Source organism: Megalobrama amblycephala, linkage group LG14, assembly GCF_018812025.1.
Source record: "Megalobrama amblycephala isolate DHTTF-2021 linkage group LG14, ASM1881202v1, whole genome shotgun sequence".
Taxonomy (NCBI): domain Eukaryota; kingdom Metazoa; phylum Chordata; class Actinopteri; order Cypriniformes; family Xenocyprididae; genus Megalobrama; species Megalobrama amblycephala.
The window spans coordinates 37,745,281-37,765,808 of record NC_063057.1 but is presented as its reverse complement, the minus strand read 5'-3'; the positions used below and the strand labels follow the sequence as shown (position 1 = coordinate 37,765,808).

At 35.9% G+C, this 20,528-nt stretch overlaps 1 protein-coding gene and 1 long non-coding RNA gene across 3 annotated transcripts; both read right to left on the bottom strand.

Annotated features, from left to right (window-relative positions):
* Positions 1-1,006: 1,006 nt before the first annotated feature.
* On the bottom strand, positions 1,007-14,875 carry LOC125244946. Of its 2 annotated transcripts, XR_007179402.1 has the most exons (10): positions 14,591-14,875; positions 14,192-14,247; positions 13,478-13,595; positions 12,196-12,248; positions 10,903-10,967; positions 10,717-10,791; positions 6,966-7,024; positions 3,122-3,222; positions 1,787-1,830; positions 1,007-1,696 (listed from the first exon to the last, which is right to left on the bottom strand). It is a non-coding gene; the product is annotated as an uncharacterized LOC125244946 (long non-coding RNA). The 2 variants fall into 2 exon arrangements; XR_007179403.1 differs by lacking the exon at positions 14,591-14,875 and having other exon boundaries at positions 10,717-10,779; positions 14,192-14,491.
* Positions 14,876-17,157: 2,282 nt separating this feature from the next.
* LOC125244944 (cadherin-4-like) lies at positions 17,158-18,844 on the bottom strand. Its single transcript, XM_048155344.1, has 4 exons — positions 18,712-18,844; positions 17,578-17,706; positions 17,306-17,491; positions 17,158-17,181 (listed from the first exon to the last, which is right to left on the bottom strand). The coding sequence occupies exons 2-4, from the start codon at positions 17,665-17,667 to the stop codon at positions 17,173-17,175; spliced, it is 285 nt and encodes a 94-aa protein (XP_048011301.1). The 5' UTR covers positions 17,668-17,706; positions 18,712-18,844; the 3' UTR covers positions 17,158-17,172.
* Between the last annotated feature and the right edge of the window lie 1,684 nt (positions 18,845-20,528).

Below are 20,528 nucleotides of genomic sequence, written 5' to 3'. Positions count from 1 at the left end.
CCGTTTGCTTTGTTCAGCGATGACTTTCTCTCAAATATAATATATGTGTGTTCACTTTTCACTTGTCAGACAGAGTTGAAAAAGGAACAAAGGGAGAGAAAGTTCTGCGCACTGCCTGTCAAATCTAACTCCTAACAAAGTAATGAAGGAAGGAAAGAGTTTGAGCAGAGCTGCTTCTCTCTCTCTCTCACTCTCACTCTCACTCTCTCACTCACTCACTCACTCACACACACACACACACACACACACACACACACACACACACACACACACACACATACTGGTTTTTGTGGTTTACGAGGACTTTGATGCTCAAACCAGTAGGATTGTGGTTTAGGGGGACACACCTTTCCCGATGCCCTACAGTGATGATAAAACTATCAAAAATTTTGTTTTGATCTGCAGATCACAAATCTGGCTTTAAAGTTTCTTTACACACAACAGAACGGAAAATATGACAACCTGATATGTCAGTGGTATACAAGGACATTCCCGCCCATCCTAAAATGTTCCCGCCTATGACATAATTGTGATTTTTGGGTACAACCTGATTTATGAGGACACCTATTGTATAATACACAAAACATGTCATTTCTCTGGATTACAGGGACTAGTGTGTTTTACAGGTACATGACCACACACAACACACAAACCTGACGATATGGTGTATTACTAAGACTGAGGTGATTAATGAGTACCTGATCCTCAATACAATACACAACTGACATACTCCAACATTACAGGGACCAGTGTGTATTAGAAGTACTTTAATTATGACTTAAAATAACAACATAAACATTGAGTTTTTCCGGTTTTAACCATGTAATACCATCATGGCATGCCATTTTAAGGGGAAAATGAAATCCACAACTAAAAAACTAGGTCAATAACACATGGACAACTGTGTAATCTGTGTAATCAGAAAGCATACAGCATCATTACTGTTTTGACATATTGAAATGGCAACCATTCAAAACTTTGAAAAAATGTGAACAGAATTGTTGAGTCAAGTCAAGTCACCTTTATTTATAAAGCGCTTTTTAAACTACATATTGTTTCAAAGCAGCCCTCATAACAGGAACATTGTTCAACAAAGATTGTTTGGGCTGTACAGCAGCTCTAGAAGAGTATCGTGTCATTGTTCACCCCGAGTCAGTTCAGTGTTGATTCAATTATGTTGTAAAACTCATCAGTTATTAATTTAGTTCACTTCATCTATACAGCAGCAGCAGCTCTGGAGACAACAGTCATGTCATCGTCCAGCTCAGTTCAGTTCTCATACAATAGTGTCAATGCAGTCAGATCAATAATAATGTTGAATATTAAGTTGTCATGTTTTTGTGACAAACTACTGCTTTAAAGAACAGTTAAACTTTAGAGATTTACAGAGTGAAGTCTTAGTATATTCATGCTCTAGAATGAAACTAACATAACCAACAACTAAAATAATAATCCTTATAGAACAGCATCAAATGAGACACAATGTAACATCACTTATTTTGTGCTTTTCTTTTCAAGCTAATTCCTTGATTTCTTACAAAATCTCTTGTGTTTTGTCCACAATTTTCCTTTGGTTATATGTGCCTTAAAATGATCAATTACAGCTGTAACTTCAGCATCTGACCAGCAAGCCTTTTGTCCTTTCTGTCTTGTCCTTTTCCTTTCCGTTTTTTAATTTCTGCCGAACTCTCATTCTCTGTACAGATACATACTTTATTAAGGTCCCACTCTTTGAAAGCTCATGTACTTACAATGATGGTTGTACTCTAATTTAAACCTCAGGTACCTTGACAAACTCAGCAGTTTTCCAAATGGGCATCTTCTGAACATCTGCAAGAAATCAGTTATATACTGATCAGGAAAGATTTAACTCTCAAATACCTAGAACTTAAAACTGGTTATACACCTGATATCTAAAAATAAAATTTCAAGTGACACAAAATATTATTCTGGAGATTAAATGTTATCAGCCTGTTAAAGGGATAGTTCACCCAAAAATGAAAATGTGATGTTTATCTGCTTTCCCCCAGGGCATCCAAGATGTAGGTGACTTTGTTTCTTCAGTCGAACACAAATGATGATTTTTAACTCCAATCGCTGCCGTCTGACAGCTACAATGGGTGCTCAATGGAAACACAATTTATAAGAGTCAAAACATATACATAGACAAATTCAAATGAAACCCTGTGGCTCGTGAAGGCACAATTATGTCCTAAGACACGAAAAGATCGGTTTGTGCGAGAAACCGAACAGTATTTATATAATTTTTTTTACCTCTAATACACCAGTGAGATCTGATCGCGGTCTAACAGCGGAAGTAATGTCTGGCACTCATTGAAGTATATGCTCGAGACATCACTGCCGTTGTCAGAGCGCGATCAGACCTCACTAACCGAGTGCTGAACGCAGTTGGACATGGTGTATTAGAGGTAAAAAATGATATAAATACTGTTCGGTTTCTCACACAAACCGATAGTTTCGTGTCTTAGGACATCAATGTGTCGTCATGAGCCGCAGGGTTTAATATGGATTTGTCTGTGCATGTTTTTTGACTCATAAATTGTGCTCCCATTGACACCCATTATACAGCTGTCAGACGGCAATGGTTGGAGTTAAAAATCATCATTTGTGTTCGACTGAAGAAACAATGTCACCTACATCTTGGCTGCGCTGGGGGTAAGCAGATAAAGATCAAATTTTCATTTTTGGGTGAACTATCCCTTTAAACATCTCCAAGTGTTTTACCAACAAAAATGATAAACTCATTTGTATCAACCAGATTTACAATGTTGGTGCAACCTTGATTCCAATAATATTCTTATAGAAAAGTTGCACTATATAAGTGCAAAAATCTCTGTATATAATAACTGATTATTGCTCATTAATTATTACAATTAATGGCAAAAGGAATGTTTGGAAATATAAACTGATATTTCCTATTGACACACTACAGCAATAGATATAAATAACTGGCTTAAAACCATTTTTCTTTCGTGACAATACAAATGTAAAGTTGAACTATAAATATATAATTGTATCTATGCATTGTATTTATGGCAATAATCTAAAATAATAATGGGTTAAAATAATAATAAACATAAACCTGTTAGTTAACACATACCAGCATTACTGGAGACGCCTGCGCAGCTCCAGCAGGAACAACATCCTGAGAAACGCTTTCATCAGGATCAGTGGCATCAGGATCCATCATTCTGATCTCATCTTGAAGAAAAACAGAATTTTAAAACACAAGAACATCTTCGGTTTAACCTGTTTTCAAAAGTAATTTATGAAACTTTATGCTGTTTAATAATAAATAAAAATAATAATAATAACATACTTTTAGATGACTATTATTAGAATTATTGCCAAAACAGAAATATACTACTACAGTAAATGAAAAATTATTTTACAATACAACATTACAATACTTCTGTCTTCATTTCTTTGCTTAAACGGTTTCAGTGAAAACAGGTTTATAAATGCATCTTATTACAAATCAGGTGAAATACTTGAAACAACTGGCCACACAAATTTTGTAAATAATGCGAATGTGAAATGTGTAACTGGTGCTCGTTGCGTTCCCAAATGCATGTTAAACTCAAGGCACATGCTGAGATAGAGTTCACTACATTCATTCCCTGTGAACTGAGACGTGGAAAACACCGGATCACGGGATGATCGAGTGAACAAAGTGTGCTCTCCACTTTGAAACGGGGAGCGCAACGGACTACAGTCTTAATAAATTATCAGCTTTTGCAATTTGATAAGGGCACAAAGCCACATCGTGCTGTTGATTTTAGTTTGTTTGAAATGCTTTGCCAAAGCAATGAAACAAAACACAAAGACCAAAATTTATCTTATTATGAGATAGTGCTGGGCGGTATACCGGTTCATACCCAATACCGGTATTTATTTTTGTTATGATATGAATTTTGATGATACTGCAATACCGGTATGTGTCGCTTAACCAACGTTCAGAACGCGGCGCAGCCCGTCACTGTTTGAGAGCGTCCCGTTTCACTGTTGCACTGTAGTGAGAGAGCACAGCTAAGATCGCATCACAGTAAGTCCGAAATCACCCCCTAAAGCCTCATTCACTATTCCCTACGTTATCCACTTATATTATTCACTTGAAAGAATGAATGAAAATGAGTGAGTGAATTCGGACAGCCGTTGTGTGTGCATCGGCTGTACACTCATTGTGGTGCATTGTGGGATTGATTGAGTGCACTCAATAACGTCCACTATGGTTTCGGACGCCACTACAAATGGCTGTCGCCTCAAATAATGCCCTATTTGAGGTTATAGGGGGCGATTTCGGATTCAGTCCTTGATTACAGCTGAGAATTCAACCAGCACGCGAGATTCTGCGCGGAGCGCCGTGATGAAATTAACAACTTTCTCCACATGGATCATATTATATAGACCGGAGCGAGCATGTTTACGTTTTTTATGGACCTATTTCATATACTCTAGTGCTGTAAACATGAACCAGCAGCGTGTATGCGCACATATTTCATCACGTCTTCTTCAAATGAAATGTAACGATATGCAAAGGACACTGAACTGTACGTCTGATCACGACCGCGATGACACGATGGGTTATTCTGCTACACAGAAGATGATGTGAGTTAATAAATAGACTGACAGTTCAAAGAAGAATGGGCAAAAATTTAACTGCTTTATTCTTTCTGTGTTAAACTTACGTGTGTAATTTGTTCAGAGACTGTAGTGCTCTTAAATGTACTGAAAATATCCTTAGACAGTTTAAATGTTCTTCCGCGTTTCTCCCTATTTTTGGCAGTTTGTTGTTATATAGCGTTAGATTATTAAAATGCTTAAGGTGCCCTCAACATTTTTTTTTTCTATCTCCATGGTCATATTTTAATATTCATGTGTCTGTAATGAGTGTGTTGCAGGTCTGTGTTTTATTGGTTGTTGTCTCCCCACAGCATCATTTTGTGGGGTTTTGTAAACCTGTATTAACTCTAGTGTAGAATTTTTCTACAATATTCACTCATCATGACAGTAAAACAGGGCATTCTAGTCAATCTACTGCAGTATTTCCTCTCTCAATCAGTAGAAAATGTGGTTAACGCCCAGTCATGTATAGGGATTTATATATATACACACCGTCATATACCGTGAAACCGATATAATTTTGAAAAATACCGTGATATAAATTTTTGGTCATACCGCCCAGCACTATTATGAGGCATATAAAAATATTTTCAGCTCATTTGGTTCAAACGGTTTTTTTAAACCTGTTTACACCTGGTCACTTCATGCATTTTCTCTGAATGGATTGCTATGCAATCATGAAAAGACCAGGTGTAAATGCCCTCCGAAACGCATTCGAGATGGATTTAAATCCGATCGCTCAAATCACTTCTGGACGTAGTCTAAAACAATATATACATTTATACAATAATACATTTTACTCCTCCCAAAAATACTAAATAATAAACATGTGAGAATGTGTTTTAGGCATGTTATAGAAAGATATGACAGCATTACTGCAGCATGCATTGGCGCAGATGAACAGATGAGTATCTCTTCAGTAAGCTGACGTGCAAAATACCTCAAATGAAACTTAAAAAGTCGAAAACGCTCAACACACAATCATCTTCATTAAAAGATGTGAGAATAAATTATTTGACCAGTGCTGATGTTGCTCATGATCAATAAAATGGAGCTCATAGTGGTAGCTTTTAATGATGTGAATACTGTTAAATCTGCGTAAAGCGCGGGAATTGAAGACAGATCGCTGTAGCGCCTCCGCTCAAGCGGCTCGTGAATCGATCATCTCTTCTACTAGTTCATTTATAGCATCAAATAAACATGAATGAACATCAGAAGGAATGTTGTTTAAAACACAGAAAGACATCAGTACACCATTTTTCAAGTTCAAGTCCACCGAGGTTAATCTTCTAACTCCTGACTGCTTTGTCGGACAAAATGGTGGATTTAGCGTTATAATTGGTTAGATTGTTTGTCAATCAAACTCCTGGCGAAGGGTCAATTAAACTAGTATACATTCAGCTAATTGTCAGCCTCTTACATGTCTGCATCTCGAGAGATTGCAGAATTCAAGCGTCAAATGATGTTTTATAAACAAAGTTTGGGAGGAGCGCGTTCAAGTGGTCTAATTGGCTCGAGAGGAGGTATATATACACTGACTAGAGCCGATCTCACCTATAGTTTCCTCGACCGTTTTCTGCATCCCGTCGCCACCCCGTTCCTCACTCTCAGTGGAGATATGAGGAAGAACTATGGATTTGGGCTAAATTTCAAACTCGGAGCCCTCGACCGCCTTGAACAGGACGCCAAATACACTTTTTACACTTGGTTTTTTACTCTATTCAATTATTTGTAAGTGTGAATTTGTGAAAACAACTGCTACAGGTAATTGGACTTTATTTATTTATTTATTTATTTATTATAGATTTATTTTTGGCATTTTTTCATAAATTCAAATCTATAAATCCAAATATTTATTACATGTATGAAGAAAAGGTTCAGGCTCTATCGCTATTGTCTCAATAGTGTTCAGTGTCTTTGGGCGGATTGGCATCAACGGCCATTAGGATTGTTTGTGATTTGGTCTTAGTGATTTAGGAGTCCTCTTGACTACTCCTAACTTTTTACAGATTTGGGAGCTAGTTTTAGCACTAAAATGTTTTGTGAAATACTCTTAAGAGCAAAAATTAGGACTGACACGCCGATTATAGAGTTTCTCATAAATCGGCATGTCAGGAGCTACTTTTAGCCTTAAGATGTTTTGTGAATATGGCCCCTGATTCTGTACAGACACATTTATGTGGCCAAGTGTAAATTAAATTGTTTGAACAAATCAGTAAAAAACACATGAAATGACCAGGTGTTAACAGGCCCAAAGATTATGTGAAAAAGTTCTCACTAGACTAGCATTTTCTAAAATGATGCAATGCTCTTTTTATTACCTTCTCCGTCTAACACCGTCTTGATGGTCCATTGATAACTGGTCCTTCTCAGGGCTCACCTGAAAGCAAGGTAAAGAAAGAAAAATAAACATTCTATGACAGACAAAGGATTCAGAGATGATCCAAATGAAGCAGTACAGATACTTAACACTGACTGATCACTGTCAACTGAAAACATACAATTAAAACTATTTACATTACAGGGTTTTTCCTGGGTCAGAAATGGTCTTTGGTGGTGGTGGAGGAACACTGTATCCACAGTACAAAATACTGTACCCATGTGAACTGTGAGCACAGGACTGACAGTAAATCCACAATAAAGCAAAGAAAAATTTTGGAATATTAACATATCCTATTCATTCAAATGAAATAATTAATTGTCAGGACAGATGACAAAAGAAAGAGCTTAGAACAATTTTATATTTAAATATCTGTACATTTAAAAGTAAAAAGTCACTGAGTGGCCAGTTTGAACAAATGAACAAAGTAATACATTACATTGCAAAAGTGGGAGGTCTATTATTTACACTCCAATACTTAATAAAAAGATCATTTGACACACAGCATCAAGATTATTTTGTTCCACCCATTGCTATGGTTATCAGCATCAATTGGATTTAATCGCACATATAAATACATTTGTCAATCCAGAAACTATGCAATGTGTAGTTAGCAGCATAAACAAATGTGTTATATAGGCCTACAGAAAGCAAAGATCGCTGCCATATTAGCCACTGAAGCTATCGATTACAACACGAGAAACAAAGCTGCACTTCTGCAGAAACGTCCGTTATAATAAATGAAGTTGTGTGTGTGTGTGTGTGTGTGTGTCGGTCTATGTTGTGCATTTTATCTCTTATTGGCATTGTGTCTATACTTTGTTGGTTATAATGAAACGATTCAACATGCAGCACTCGCGCTAAGCAAAAACTCATACAGACTAACAAACGCATCCGATTGGCTATTGTGTTCACGTGCTCAACACAAATGTCTTCAGGTATGATGGTACATTTTAAACCACTCAGTATTAATAGTGATCAAACTAATGTGTTATAGTAGTGACCTACACATTTAAAACAGTGACATAAGTTAACGTTAAAATCATGCATATAGTTAAAACTCTATGAATATACTGCCATAACCAATCAGGGATTCATGATATATCAGCCACCATATCTTACTGGCCGATAAATGCTCATTTTAATGTTATCATTCTCAGTCCGAACTAGGCCGATATTTTAACACTGATAAATAATGGATTATATGATGTGCGCTGTTCTCCATGATAGTATTGAACTGCTTGAAGGAAGATACAGTTTAGGTGAATCACAAATCTGTGAAATCAGAGCGTTGTTACACGAAGAGCGCATCTGCGGAGTTACACCTTTATGACTAGCACAGTCAGTTTGCTTGTGCATTCGCAGCCTTTGGTGGAATTATAAGTTGTATTTTTTTATTTTGTGTATATATATCTGATTAAACTCAAATAGGATGCGTTTGGTTGAGTTAATGAACGCGGCAGGAAAGCGCTTCATTGTAGGCCTACCGGTGATCATCTCTTCAGCATGCGCACTCAAACAGCAATGGATAACATTAATAACTATGGCTGGGACTGTCATATATACATAACATTATAATGAGAACACGACTGTAATAAAACGCTGTGAATTATTTTGGATTAGTTGCCGTTTTTTAGTGTGTTGTTGTGGGGAGCGTATCCAGAACAGGAGTTCACACTTTGTAACTTAATTCATGTACATCTGTGCATGATTTTGTGCAGGTATAAGTTGTAATTTTTTTGTATAAATATCTACTTTATCATATATAAGTTGCATCCCGTTGAGCTAAAACCATCTAACAAAGCGCTTTGGTTTATGGGTGTTCATTCAGCTCTTCAGGTTCATGCTGAAACAGTGTTATTTGAAACAGTAATGCTAAAGATGTTTAATAAAGATGTTTATATATACTTTTTTTTTCTAAAACATTACAACTTGTATTGTTCTTATTATTTTCCATCAACAATATGGTTTGAGTAAAATCATTTCTCAACAGGCTTTCATTTTATTCATCCATAGCACATGTATTGTGTTTCTTTTTATGTAGCCTAAGTAATGTTGACCAATAACTTGTTTGCATTTTTATTTAATTTTATTTATTATTAGTAGTAGTAGTAGTAGTAGTAGTAGTAGTAGTAGTAGTAGTAGTAGTAGTAGTAGTGAGGCAATATATATATTTTTTGCAACTTTACAATAAGGTCTCATTTGTTATTGTATTAACTAACATGAATCAACTGAGCAAAACCCTTGTAAATGTGAGTTAATAATGCACTGTGAACTAACATGAACATGCATATTTTAGGTTAACAGATACAACACTGGATCCTAAAATGTCTTGGGAAATGTTGAGATTAACCTTAGCTAAGATTAATAAAACTTCTACAGGATTTGTTCATTCATTGTTAGCTCATGTTAACTAATACTAACAATAAGCCTTACTGTAAAGTGTTGACACTTTTTTCAAATAAAGAAAATTGGCCATATGAATGTACACTACCGTTCAAAAGTTTGGGGTCAGTAAGATCTTTTTAATGTTTTAAAAGAAGTATCTTCTGCTCACCAAGCCTGCATTTATTTGATTAAAAATACAAACAAAACAGTAAAATTGTGAAATATTATTCCAATTTAAAACAGCTGTTTTCTATGTCAGTATACAGTAAAGTGTAATTTATTCCTGTGATCAAAGCTGAATTTTCAGCATCATTACTCCAGTCTTCAGTGTCACATGATCCTTCAGAAATCATTCTAATATGCTGATCTGATGCTCAGGAAACATTTATGATTATTATCGATGTTGAAAACAGTTATTTACATTTTTATTTAATGATGCTATGATGAATAGAAAGTTCAAAAGAACAGCATTTGTCTGAAATCTAAATCTTTTGTAACATTAAACACTACCGTTCAAAAGTTTGGGGGCAGTAAGAATTTTAATTTTATTTTTGGGGGATAGAAATAAAATTAATCAATACTTTTATTCATCAAGGATGAGTTAAACTGATCAAAAGTGGCAGTAAAGACAATTATAATGTTAGAAAATATTCTATTTTAAATAAATGCTGTTCTTTTGAACTTTCTATTCATCGAAGAATTTTGAAAAAAAAATTGTACACAACCGTTTTCAACATTGATAATAATAATAAATGTTTCTTGAGCATCACATCATCATATTAGATTGATTTCTGAAGGATCATGTGACACTGAAGACTGGAGTAATGATGCTGAAAATTCAGCTTTGATCACAGGAATAAATTACACTTTACTGTATACTGACATAGAAAACAGCTGTTTTAAATTGGAATAATATTTCACAATTTTACTGTTTTGTTTGTATTTTTAATCAAATAAATGCAGGCTAGGTGAGCAGAAGATACTTCTTTTAAAACATTAAAAATTCTTACTGACCCCAAACTTTTGAACGGTAGTGTCAAAATAATTGTAAAAGTAAAGGAATCTTATACTGGTTCAAACTAGACTGCTGTACTGTATATGTTTGATTTATGCTGAAGTGTTTGGGACACTGTCTATTGTTTTTGTAATCAGGCTCTCAAAGTATATTAGAATTTGGATTTAGATTTATCTGCCAATGTATCATTTATCGCCTTTCAAATATAAAGAATTATTGGTTATCAAAATTGGCCCAAATTTTCCTGTCAGCACATGCCTAATTTGATTTCCAAAAAGAAAAACAATACCTTCTGTACATCTCTGACTTCTGACTGGGACAGAGTGTTAATTTTGAGAGTGGAGGGTCCAACCTCACTGAGAGTCTGCAAACATCAAATTAGACATAAACACTGGTCTGAATATGTTAACAGCCTAGATCTCACAAGTGTCTCTGCTACATTTGCTCATTCTCTTACAGCACAACTCTCACTTACCTGGTGTAGTCCCACAGTAAGAGCAGCACAATCATCACTGATGACAGCTGGGTCTCACGGCTTATCTGAAAATAAGAAATAAAGCTTTATATACAATCACTTCACCTAAGAGTTACAAACCTTCAGTATATATGAAATATATCAAAGGGATAATGTACAGTCAGACAGTAATTAATGCAAATTAAACATGGACAGGATGATCAGTGTCCCCCATTCACAGCTTCCGATCAATAAAATATGTGCACATGAAATATTGGTTTGAGATCATATACAAGATCACAAAATAGATCCATTTCAAATCAATATTTCAATATTTAAAAACCCATGGTAATGTTCATGACTTTATATATGCATTACATTATGTGTGTGTTCATCACAGTATGTGAGGTTGTGTGTAGCTTTACACCTGTTTTATGAGGACATCATGAGAACATGTTCTTCATGTTTGACTTGACTGAAGAATCTCAGTGTGTTGTTAGATTGACACAAGCCTGGTCTATGAGGACACTAGTTTTACCGGGACTCTGATAACTAGATACATTTGGATGGCGCCCTGAGTTCAGGGTTAGGGTTAGGGTTAGGGGTATGTATGAGAGTGATAGTGGTGAAACGAGGTGTGCTAGTTGTACAGTAAGTGATCGTGACTCACTTTTCACACACACAATCATAGTTCAGTGACTGATAACTGTGGCAAACAATCTGCTTCTTAGAAACACTGAAATCTGTTCTATTCTTTAAAAGGTGATACAGAGGATCTTTTCGTCGACTGAGAAACGAAAGACTGTTAGTGAGTTTTTGAAATGAGCGCATGCGTAAGAACAGCCCCCCTCCTTCACAGCTCATTTCGAGGGAACGCCTCCCAAAACTCATGCACGAGTATTGGAACACGAGTGTTTACCGCCGGCATTCGCTGTGTCGTGTTCGTGGATTCATTATGTCGGACTCACCGCAGGTAACTCATAATCTGCAGTTGTTACTCCTGTCTCCTGACAAAAACATCGCATGCGGCGCCTGTGGAGTGTGGAAAGTTACTGGAGAGTCTCTCACAAGGAACGTCACGGCAGTGATTGACAAGCCAGAGGGCCAATCGTTTACGCGATTGGCTGATGTTTTTAAGGCCCTACCTCGTGCACAGATGTTGTATATTAATATTATTACTTTCAGTGCACCTAATAAATAGTGTTTTATCAGTTAGTAAACACAGTTTTAAGTAATATTGCAAAAATGTATAAAACAAAACATCCTCTTTAGCACCTTTAAGGACTAACTCTATTACTTTACTTTATTGGATACCTTTATTGTTGCTGTATCTTATTCTTCTGAATCTGATTCTTCTCAGTTACCATCTGGAAATAAGAAAGAAAAGCAAATAAAAATCAAATCAAAATAAAGAAAAAAAATTATTCATTGCAGTATTACTCATTGAAAATCAATTTCAACTGAGGGTGCTTCTTTTTACCTACTTCTAAAATGATTATATCTAATCTAACAAACACAATTATGAGATTTCAATATTGACATTTGCTACAGTGAGCTGTGAATTATGGGTTATCAGTATCGATCCCAATCTTCCATATGGGTGCACCCCAGAGTCCCGGTAAAACTAGTGTCCTCATAGACCAGGCTTCTGTCAATCTAACAACACACTGAGATTCTTCAGTCAAGTCAAACATGAAGAACATGTTCTCATGATGTCCTCATAAAACAGGTGTAAAGCTACACACAACCTCACATACTGCCATGAACACGCATGTAATGTGATGCATATTAGGGCTGCACGATATATCGCATGTGATTGTCATGCGCATTTCGTCAGTAAAGCCGGTTCCCTGATTACCGCTAAATCACCATCACCTGCTTTCAAATGGAGCGGCATTTAATAGACAGAACCGTAGATCACTGAAAAGCTACGCAATATCGTGCTCATATCGCAGATGAATCGCCTTCGATAATGAACGCGATATTGCGTAGCTTTTCAGTGAGTGAAAGCTTATCATTTGCTTGTGTTTTTAAGTCCTGTCAATTTCAACATCAAACGCAATATGAACTCGCACTGTTTTCTGACAGACAGACAGCACGTGAACACAGAGTTCAGTTCTCTTTCTCTTATCTTTGAGCTTGAACAAACACTCTCAGCGAAAACAGTCGGTTCTGTATTGTAAACATTTAAGAAAACGGATGCATATAATATTGGACCCATACGTGCTTTCCTCAATGTGTGTACCTCAATACAGTTAGATTAACCTGAAAAACATAAAGCACTGCTTATTTTATTTTGTATCTTATTTTTAATGTGTTTATCTAAGCTTGTAATTCGTTTATTATTCTCTAAGCAGATGCACTACCCTGAAAATTATCCCAATCATCCTAGAATGATTAATTATTTTCAAATAGAGCTATTCAATTCATCTGGTGGAATTGTTTTCATATCGCAATATATAAATTGCAGAAAAAACTAAATATTGCAATGTCAGTTTTTCTGCAATAATTTGCAGCCCTATTACCCTGAGTAACATTTAACCTTTAATAATAAAACAAGAAGTAAAATCATGACTGTAAATAACATATAATATACCTGACACAGGTGAAATCACTGATGAATCTTTGTGAATACTGTATGTCTTCCTCCAGAGATTGGGCTTTCTCCATCACTGTTTCACTTCAGCATGATCTGATGTGTCTTCTGTCATCTTCTGTTTTTAGTATAAACATCAAAAGATAAATTATAGTAAACAGCAAGTTATTTTCATACTTTATTGTATGTTATTTAAGAATTATGTATAATTGAGGATCAATATTCCTTCATAAATTTTCACAATTGATAAATTATAGACAATAATACTGACAGTATTAATTTGACTGAATAAGATTGACAGTTCTGATACATATTATAGTCAGTACATCTTTGTTTCTTAATGTCTTTAAATCAAGCAGAACTGTAGTAATATTTACAGTAGGCTAGTATGTGAGGATACTGTACTGGGTGAAATGCCGTCCCCTTCATAGACTGTAGTCATGACAACGCCTTATTATGATGGCTTGGCTAGGTTATTGCATGCGATCAGAAAATGATGCAGTTACAATTATAGTTAAATCGAAAACCAGTTTAATATGACAAGCATCGCTGATTCCCTCCTGACAGTCTTTAAACACAATCACAATCTCGCTAGCGCCGTTAGCATCGCGAGCTAGCTGTTTTATAACTGTAAAACGAGCTGCAAAGAGCTTACAAGACATGAACAAACAAGCCAAACTGACCCACAAGCATTTAAAAAGCAGAAGAACTTACCTTTAAAATAACAGTAGCCTCCATCAGGTGCTCAGATGTCTTCTCAGGTGCAGCTTCTATCCGGGCCAAACAGGAAATGAACGCGAAGACTCTGATTAAACCATACTTATTATAATATAAGCGGGATTAAAATAATAATAATAAATATATGTGATGTGAGCGCACGAGTTAATGTGTTGTTGTGTTTACATGAATAGCATATGCTAACGAGCTAAATAAACTGTATAAATACTGAGTAAACAGCGTTCAAGTTACTTTTATACTTTATTACATGACATTTAAGGGATATTTTAAATCGAGGATCACTATTTATTCATATATTTAATTCACAAATGAAAAATTATAGCCAATAACACTTAAATAATTAGTATTTTGCATTAACTCGCTTGTTATACAGACCTATGCTGAAGCTGAAGCTGAAGCTGAATGAGGCTCCGCCCACCGGCGCCATCTTGTCTCGCTTGTTTTTCATTGCGTATGCAACCAATAGGAGCTGCGGAATTAGGCTCCACCCGTCGGCGCCATCTTGTTTTCGTGATTTCCCGCCTACCAGTACCGATCTGACCAATCACAGGCCTCAATACTTACACTTGTGTGAAAAATGCAAATTTTCGATGACGCCGGTACAGTACCAGGACCCGGCTGCAGGGGCGCACTCTCGTACACAGAGGATACACAGTGTATGGTATAGTATAAAATCAGGTTTTTGTGGTATATAAAGGTGCGTTCACGCGGCCTTGTAATTCCTGTAGTTACGAGATTCTAGCTTGTAAAAAGCATTCACGTCCTCGTAGAGATCGTAGTTACAGCTTGTAAGCTGGGAGTTTTCTGAAAGCTCCCAGATGTACCACGTGGGCGCTTGTACCACCTGACCACTGTAGATTCATTTAGGCGTTGATAGTGGTGCCATGGAAACGCATAATTCCCAGTCCAAGGACCAAAAGGACGTGAACAGCTCCGAATATAACGTCACGTGTTGTCATTTCAAGATTCCGGTAAATACGAGGTGACGTGAACGCAGCATATGGACATGCCGCGAAAATTGGAGAGGGTGCTTCTGGGACATAGAGAAAGGCATCTACATTGCCGGAATTACAAGGACATGGCCTGTGTCCTCATAAACCCAAATGTCCCCGTAATGCCGGTGCGTATTCAGGTCAAAAGTCCTCGTAAACCACAAAAACCAACACACACACACACACAAACACAAACATTGGTGTTATCACCTGAGATAAATCACCTATACTCTAATAAAGATTTATTGACTGTTTTGGAAATTGCAAATCAGTTCAATGAAATACATATTGTTAGTGTAGATGTACTAAATGATTCACAGATTAAAAATTAATTAAGCTGGATAAATTGATAGTCAAATGTATTCAAGTGAACAACAACAGATGCAAATGAGAAAGTTTAATGTTCATAACGTTATGAAAGGCTAATTATAAGAAAGCTAAATAAAGATTAAAGTTATTAAAAGAGTGAAGAAGTTACATTGTGATTTTGAATCTTGTAATAAATCAATAGAAAAATTCTGAAAATATTCAGTACATCTTTTGATGATCTGTTATGACATTACAACTAAGATTTTTTTTTTTATTTATTTTTTTTTTTTTTTATTGTGAAAACCAATTACTTGTGAAAGCAGTCCAAAAACAATTTATAAATCATTTGGCTGTATATTATCCTTTAGACAATGATTACAGCAATATTATGATGACAAATATAGGGTGGGTTAGAGTTAGCTGATGTCACCTGTTGGAGTTTGGGCTCCTTGCCGCTGTCGCCTTTTGCTTGCTTAGTTGGGGACACTTGACATTTGACTTCACATTTGATATTCAACAGTATTCTTGACATTTATTCAACAGTGCTTTGATCTGCCTGCATTGACATTATTTTTTAAGAGCTGCTGTGCAGCCAAAATTATGTAGTTATCAATGTAAAGCTGCTTTGACACAATCTGCATTGTAAAAAGCACTATATAAATAAAGGTGACTTGACAAATATAATAAATGTAAAGTGCTTCGAGGACACTTAAAAGTGCTATATAAATGAATTATCACAGCAAAATCCCCAGAGTTAAATCAACTCTGCTCAGAGTACATATGGTCCCTTTCTACAGTATATAGTGTTAAAGTAACACTGAAGCAGAGTTAAAGTTAATGAGATAAGTGATTAAGTGATGATTGAGCATTAGTGATGAACACCTGCTGTTAACAAGCATAATAACTGAAGAGAAACACTAACTACAACTGACTTCCAGCCACTCAACTGAAGATAAAAGACATTAAATCTCTCAAGATCGGATTAAACAACTCCACAAAAAGCATATTATCTCATTAACTTTAACTGTGCTTCAGTGTTATTTTAACACTATTTAGAGAGGGACCAAATGTTCTCTGAGCAGAGCTGATTTAACTCTGGGGAATTTGCTGTATATTAATAAACATAATCATGGAGTCATGTCATTTATGTCCCCTAATTCAATTATAAAATAAACCTCTTTTTGATTAAACCTTGTTCACTTCTTCACAGCAGAAGTGGGGAAAGGGTTGATAGATTAATTGTCGCAGACAGAATGAATGTCTTCTCAGGCAAGGGCCTTTTTCACAGTCAAACACAGTTGCTTGAATGGTGTTTTCCTGAAACAGCCTCTGCTGATCAAAAACTCTCAGGACAACATTGTATTCACCCTGCTCCAATGAAGACTTCGGTTTCAGAAAGACACCGGTTGCTAAAATGGGCACATTATAATAGTTAGAAATGTATACCAAGCCAGCCAGATATTTCAATAACGCATGAAAGAATGAGATTAATTTCTCTTTAAAACATTACCAATTGCTCACATGATTCATTCATCACAGTGGACCAATTTTTACTGGTTTCTCCTTGAGTCTCAACAGTAAAGGGACCAGCAAACAGATGGTCATCTTTGTCCGTTATAGAGAGAAGCACTGGAGGCTCATTCACATCTTCTACATTCACCGTGACTGTGGCAGTGGAAGTGGCCAAAGAACCGACAAACGGCTCATGAATGGAATAGAAAGTGTCTTTTACTAAAGTTAAATCATCACAACCAATCGCCTGTGCAAACACATGAGCAACACACAGTACCTTTACAGTGGTGATGACGCCCTCTAGCTGGCTGGGTCCAGTACTGACACTGAAAAACCCACCCTTGTCTCCGCTAATAATGTGATATTTGGTTGACCAGGCAGGAGATCCCTCTTCATCTCCATCAGTAACTGTAAGTTTGGCCACTTCAGCTCCTACTTTATTCTCTGGGACAGATACAGTGTGCTAAAACAAAGAGATGAATGGTGCATATAAGTATTAATAAAGATAAAACACTATTATAATATTCTGTATATATAAATATACATTACCGAGGTTTGATCAAACTGAGGTGCGTTATCATTGCTGTCAGTCACAGTAATAACAGCTGTGCCAGTGGTTGAATAACCTCTTCCTTCCATATCAGCAACGGCAACTGTCAAAGTGTATTTGGACCATTTCTGAAAGGGAAGATGACTCATGAATTTGCTTGTATAAAATCACTTACAACCACTGGTAACACTTTACAATAAGGTTCATTAGTTAAACATCAGTTAATGTATCAAGTAACATGAACTAACCATGAGCAATACATTTGTTACTGAATGTACTAATCTTCATTAATGTTAATGAAAATACTGTTGTTCACAGTTTGTTCATGTTAGTTCACAGTGCATTAACCAATGTTAACAAGATTTTAATAAATGTATTGGTAAATATTTTAAACTTAAGTTCAAATCTAAAATAACACAAAAATGCATTCATACAGTATCTGCAGTACTTGTGCACACGTGTCATGTATGTGTGAGTGAAACAGCTGCGCACACCAAAGATCCAAATGACACAAGAGTGCGGTTTTACATTAGTTAGTTGGTGTGTACATGATTTGGTTTGTATGTAAACTGATGCAAAAACATAATTTTGAGAAGTTAAAATGTGTTTTGGGGTTTTGTTTGTAGAGTTTAGAGAAAATTAGTCATAGTTTCAGAAATCATGTGTAAGCACTTATTAAAGTATATGTAGGTTATATAATGAATATTTTAGATTTTTTGCATGTTTTTTGATTTGCAGGTTTTGTCTGGGACAATAATAAAGCAATAAAATCTCTGAAAGGCATTTGAAATGATGAGGTAGTTAAAAAAAAAGCTTTAATATGACCTTCATATAACAAAAGAAAAAACAAAACAAAGTTAGTTTTGATCAAATCAACCCCTGCAACAAAAGTGACTTAAAATAAAAAATAACAAGCAGCAGCAACAACACACAACATTATTTGATATTGGGTTTTGGTTGTAGATGTTATATTATCTTTTTAATACTTATTAGCTCTCAACTTTATTAAGTAAAAATTGACATTTATAATGTTAAAAGATAAAATCCTCTTCTCATGAAATAAATATAAGTATTCTCTGAACATGATGAGCACTATCAGACACTAATAAAGTCAGCCCTGGATAAAATCCTACCTTTGTTACGGTGTGGTGTTGTAGAGATGAGGCGTTCACAGAGATCCACAATTAATGGGTATTTATTAATAACAAAGGAGAAGACACACACAAACAAACACACGTAGTTTAACTATAGAACAGACGAGGGGTGAAGGGAGTGAGTCCATTATAAAGGGAGTGATGAAGAAGGAGTCCAGCTGCAGGTGATCCGTGATGATGGGGAGAAGAGGAGGGAAGTGAGTGCAGGTGTAGAGAACAGGAGGATGATGGGAAATGGAGTCCGGGACACACGGGAACTGTGACAACCTTACAGAGGAGAATAATAACTCCCAATCGCATAATCTTCATTGTTTCCATTTGAAGCAAAATGGTTAGAAAGGTCCCTCAGGTATTACTGTCTTCTTGGTTTTTAAGATTGTACAGCTATTTAATTGTTTAATTTGATAGCATTTTAGGGGCGGGGTCTGTCTAAGGGTGTGGCATATGCAGTGATGTAATGTGCTTGCAAATACATATTTGGTATAAAATAACTCAAAATTTACACTACCTGCATTTGTCAGTGAACAAGGGGTACAGTATATCAGTATTCACAATTTAATAAAGTATATTTTTATGACTTGACTGGAACCAAAGAAGTCAATGATATCTTAAGAAAGCTATTAACATTTTCAATAACCTCAAGAGCAGTTTCTGGGCTCGTATATTTTTCAGCCAGACACCTTTTGAAATAAGTGATATATTTCCACAGACTGTTTTAATGTGTAAAAATTGAAGTGTAAAAAAAGTTTTTAAAAAAGTACTTTTGAACAGTGTTGAACTAATGGTGACAAATTAAAACATTTACACTACTTACATTTTATTTACACACACACTACATTCTGGTCAAAACATCAGTTTACCATCTGCTTTACCATCATGATATGAATCTCAGCCAAACTGTTATTCTCACCTTTTTTTCAATTGCTTACACGCATTGGTCAAAACTGAATCCCAAAATCACTTTTGTCATTCGTACTCCACTACCTGAAATATATTTCCAGCATTTTTGTCAAATGTTAACACACTACTTTCCAAACTGATAAAACACATTCAAAACATTTTGTGCACTTCTGCACGTAAAGTGTACATTTGCTCTTAGTACAAAAAACACCAAACTGATCACACGTGTAACACTGCTAGTCACCCTTTCAAAACCTCATGCTTATCTCTTGTTCTTGATCCTGCTGATTTATCACAAAATGCAAATCATGTCTCACGCACACCATAAGTGTTAGTGAGGCCAGCAGGGGTGTTTTTACACTGTGGTCTGTGTGGGTCCTAATGCCCCACTGTAGTGATAGAGACGCTGTGCTGTAAAAACCCCCGTCCTATGGATGAGACGTTAAACTGGGGTCCTGACTCAGTCATTGAAAATCCCATGGGATTTCTTGTAACGAATAGTGGAATAACTCCAATGTCCTGGCTAAATTCTCTCTTCTGGCTCTTATTAATAATGGCCTCCTAATAATCCCCATACTCTGAACTGGCTCTATCACTCTCTCTCTCCTCTCCACCTACAGCCGGCGTGTGGTGATAAACTGTGACTGTCTTCACAACATCAAAGTGCATTCTGCACACTGGTGGTGGGTGAAGAGAGACCCCTGATATGATTGTTAATACGGAAGTAAATTAATTCCAGATGTTTTTGAAATAAAAAGCTTGTTGAATTGCACTAATTAAAAAAAAAAAAAAAAAAAAAAAGCATTACATTAGCTGTGCTTGCATTTTGATGCATTGTATTTTTAAGGCTTGCATTGTTTATGGGCTGAAATTCAACATGGTCGAATATTTAAGCT

Coding starts and splice junctions, on each gene's coding strand:
- LOC125244944 (XM_048155344.1), bottom strand. CDS start 17,667: ATGGAAGGAAGAGGTTATTCAACCACTGGCACAGCTGTTATTACTGTG. Junction 17,492..17,577: donor CTCAGTTTGATCAAACCTCG/GTAATGTATATT, acceptor TCTTTGTTTTAG/CACACTGTATCTGTCCCAGA.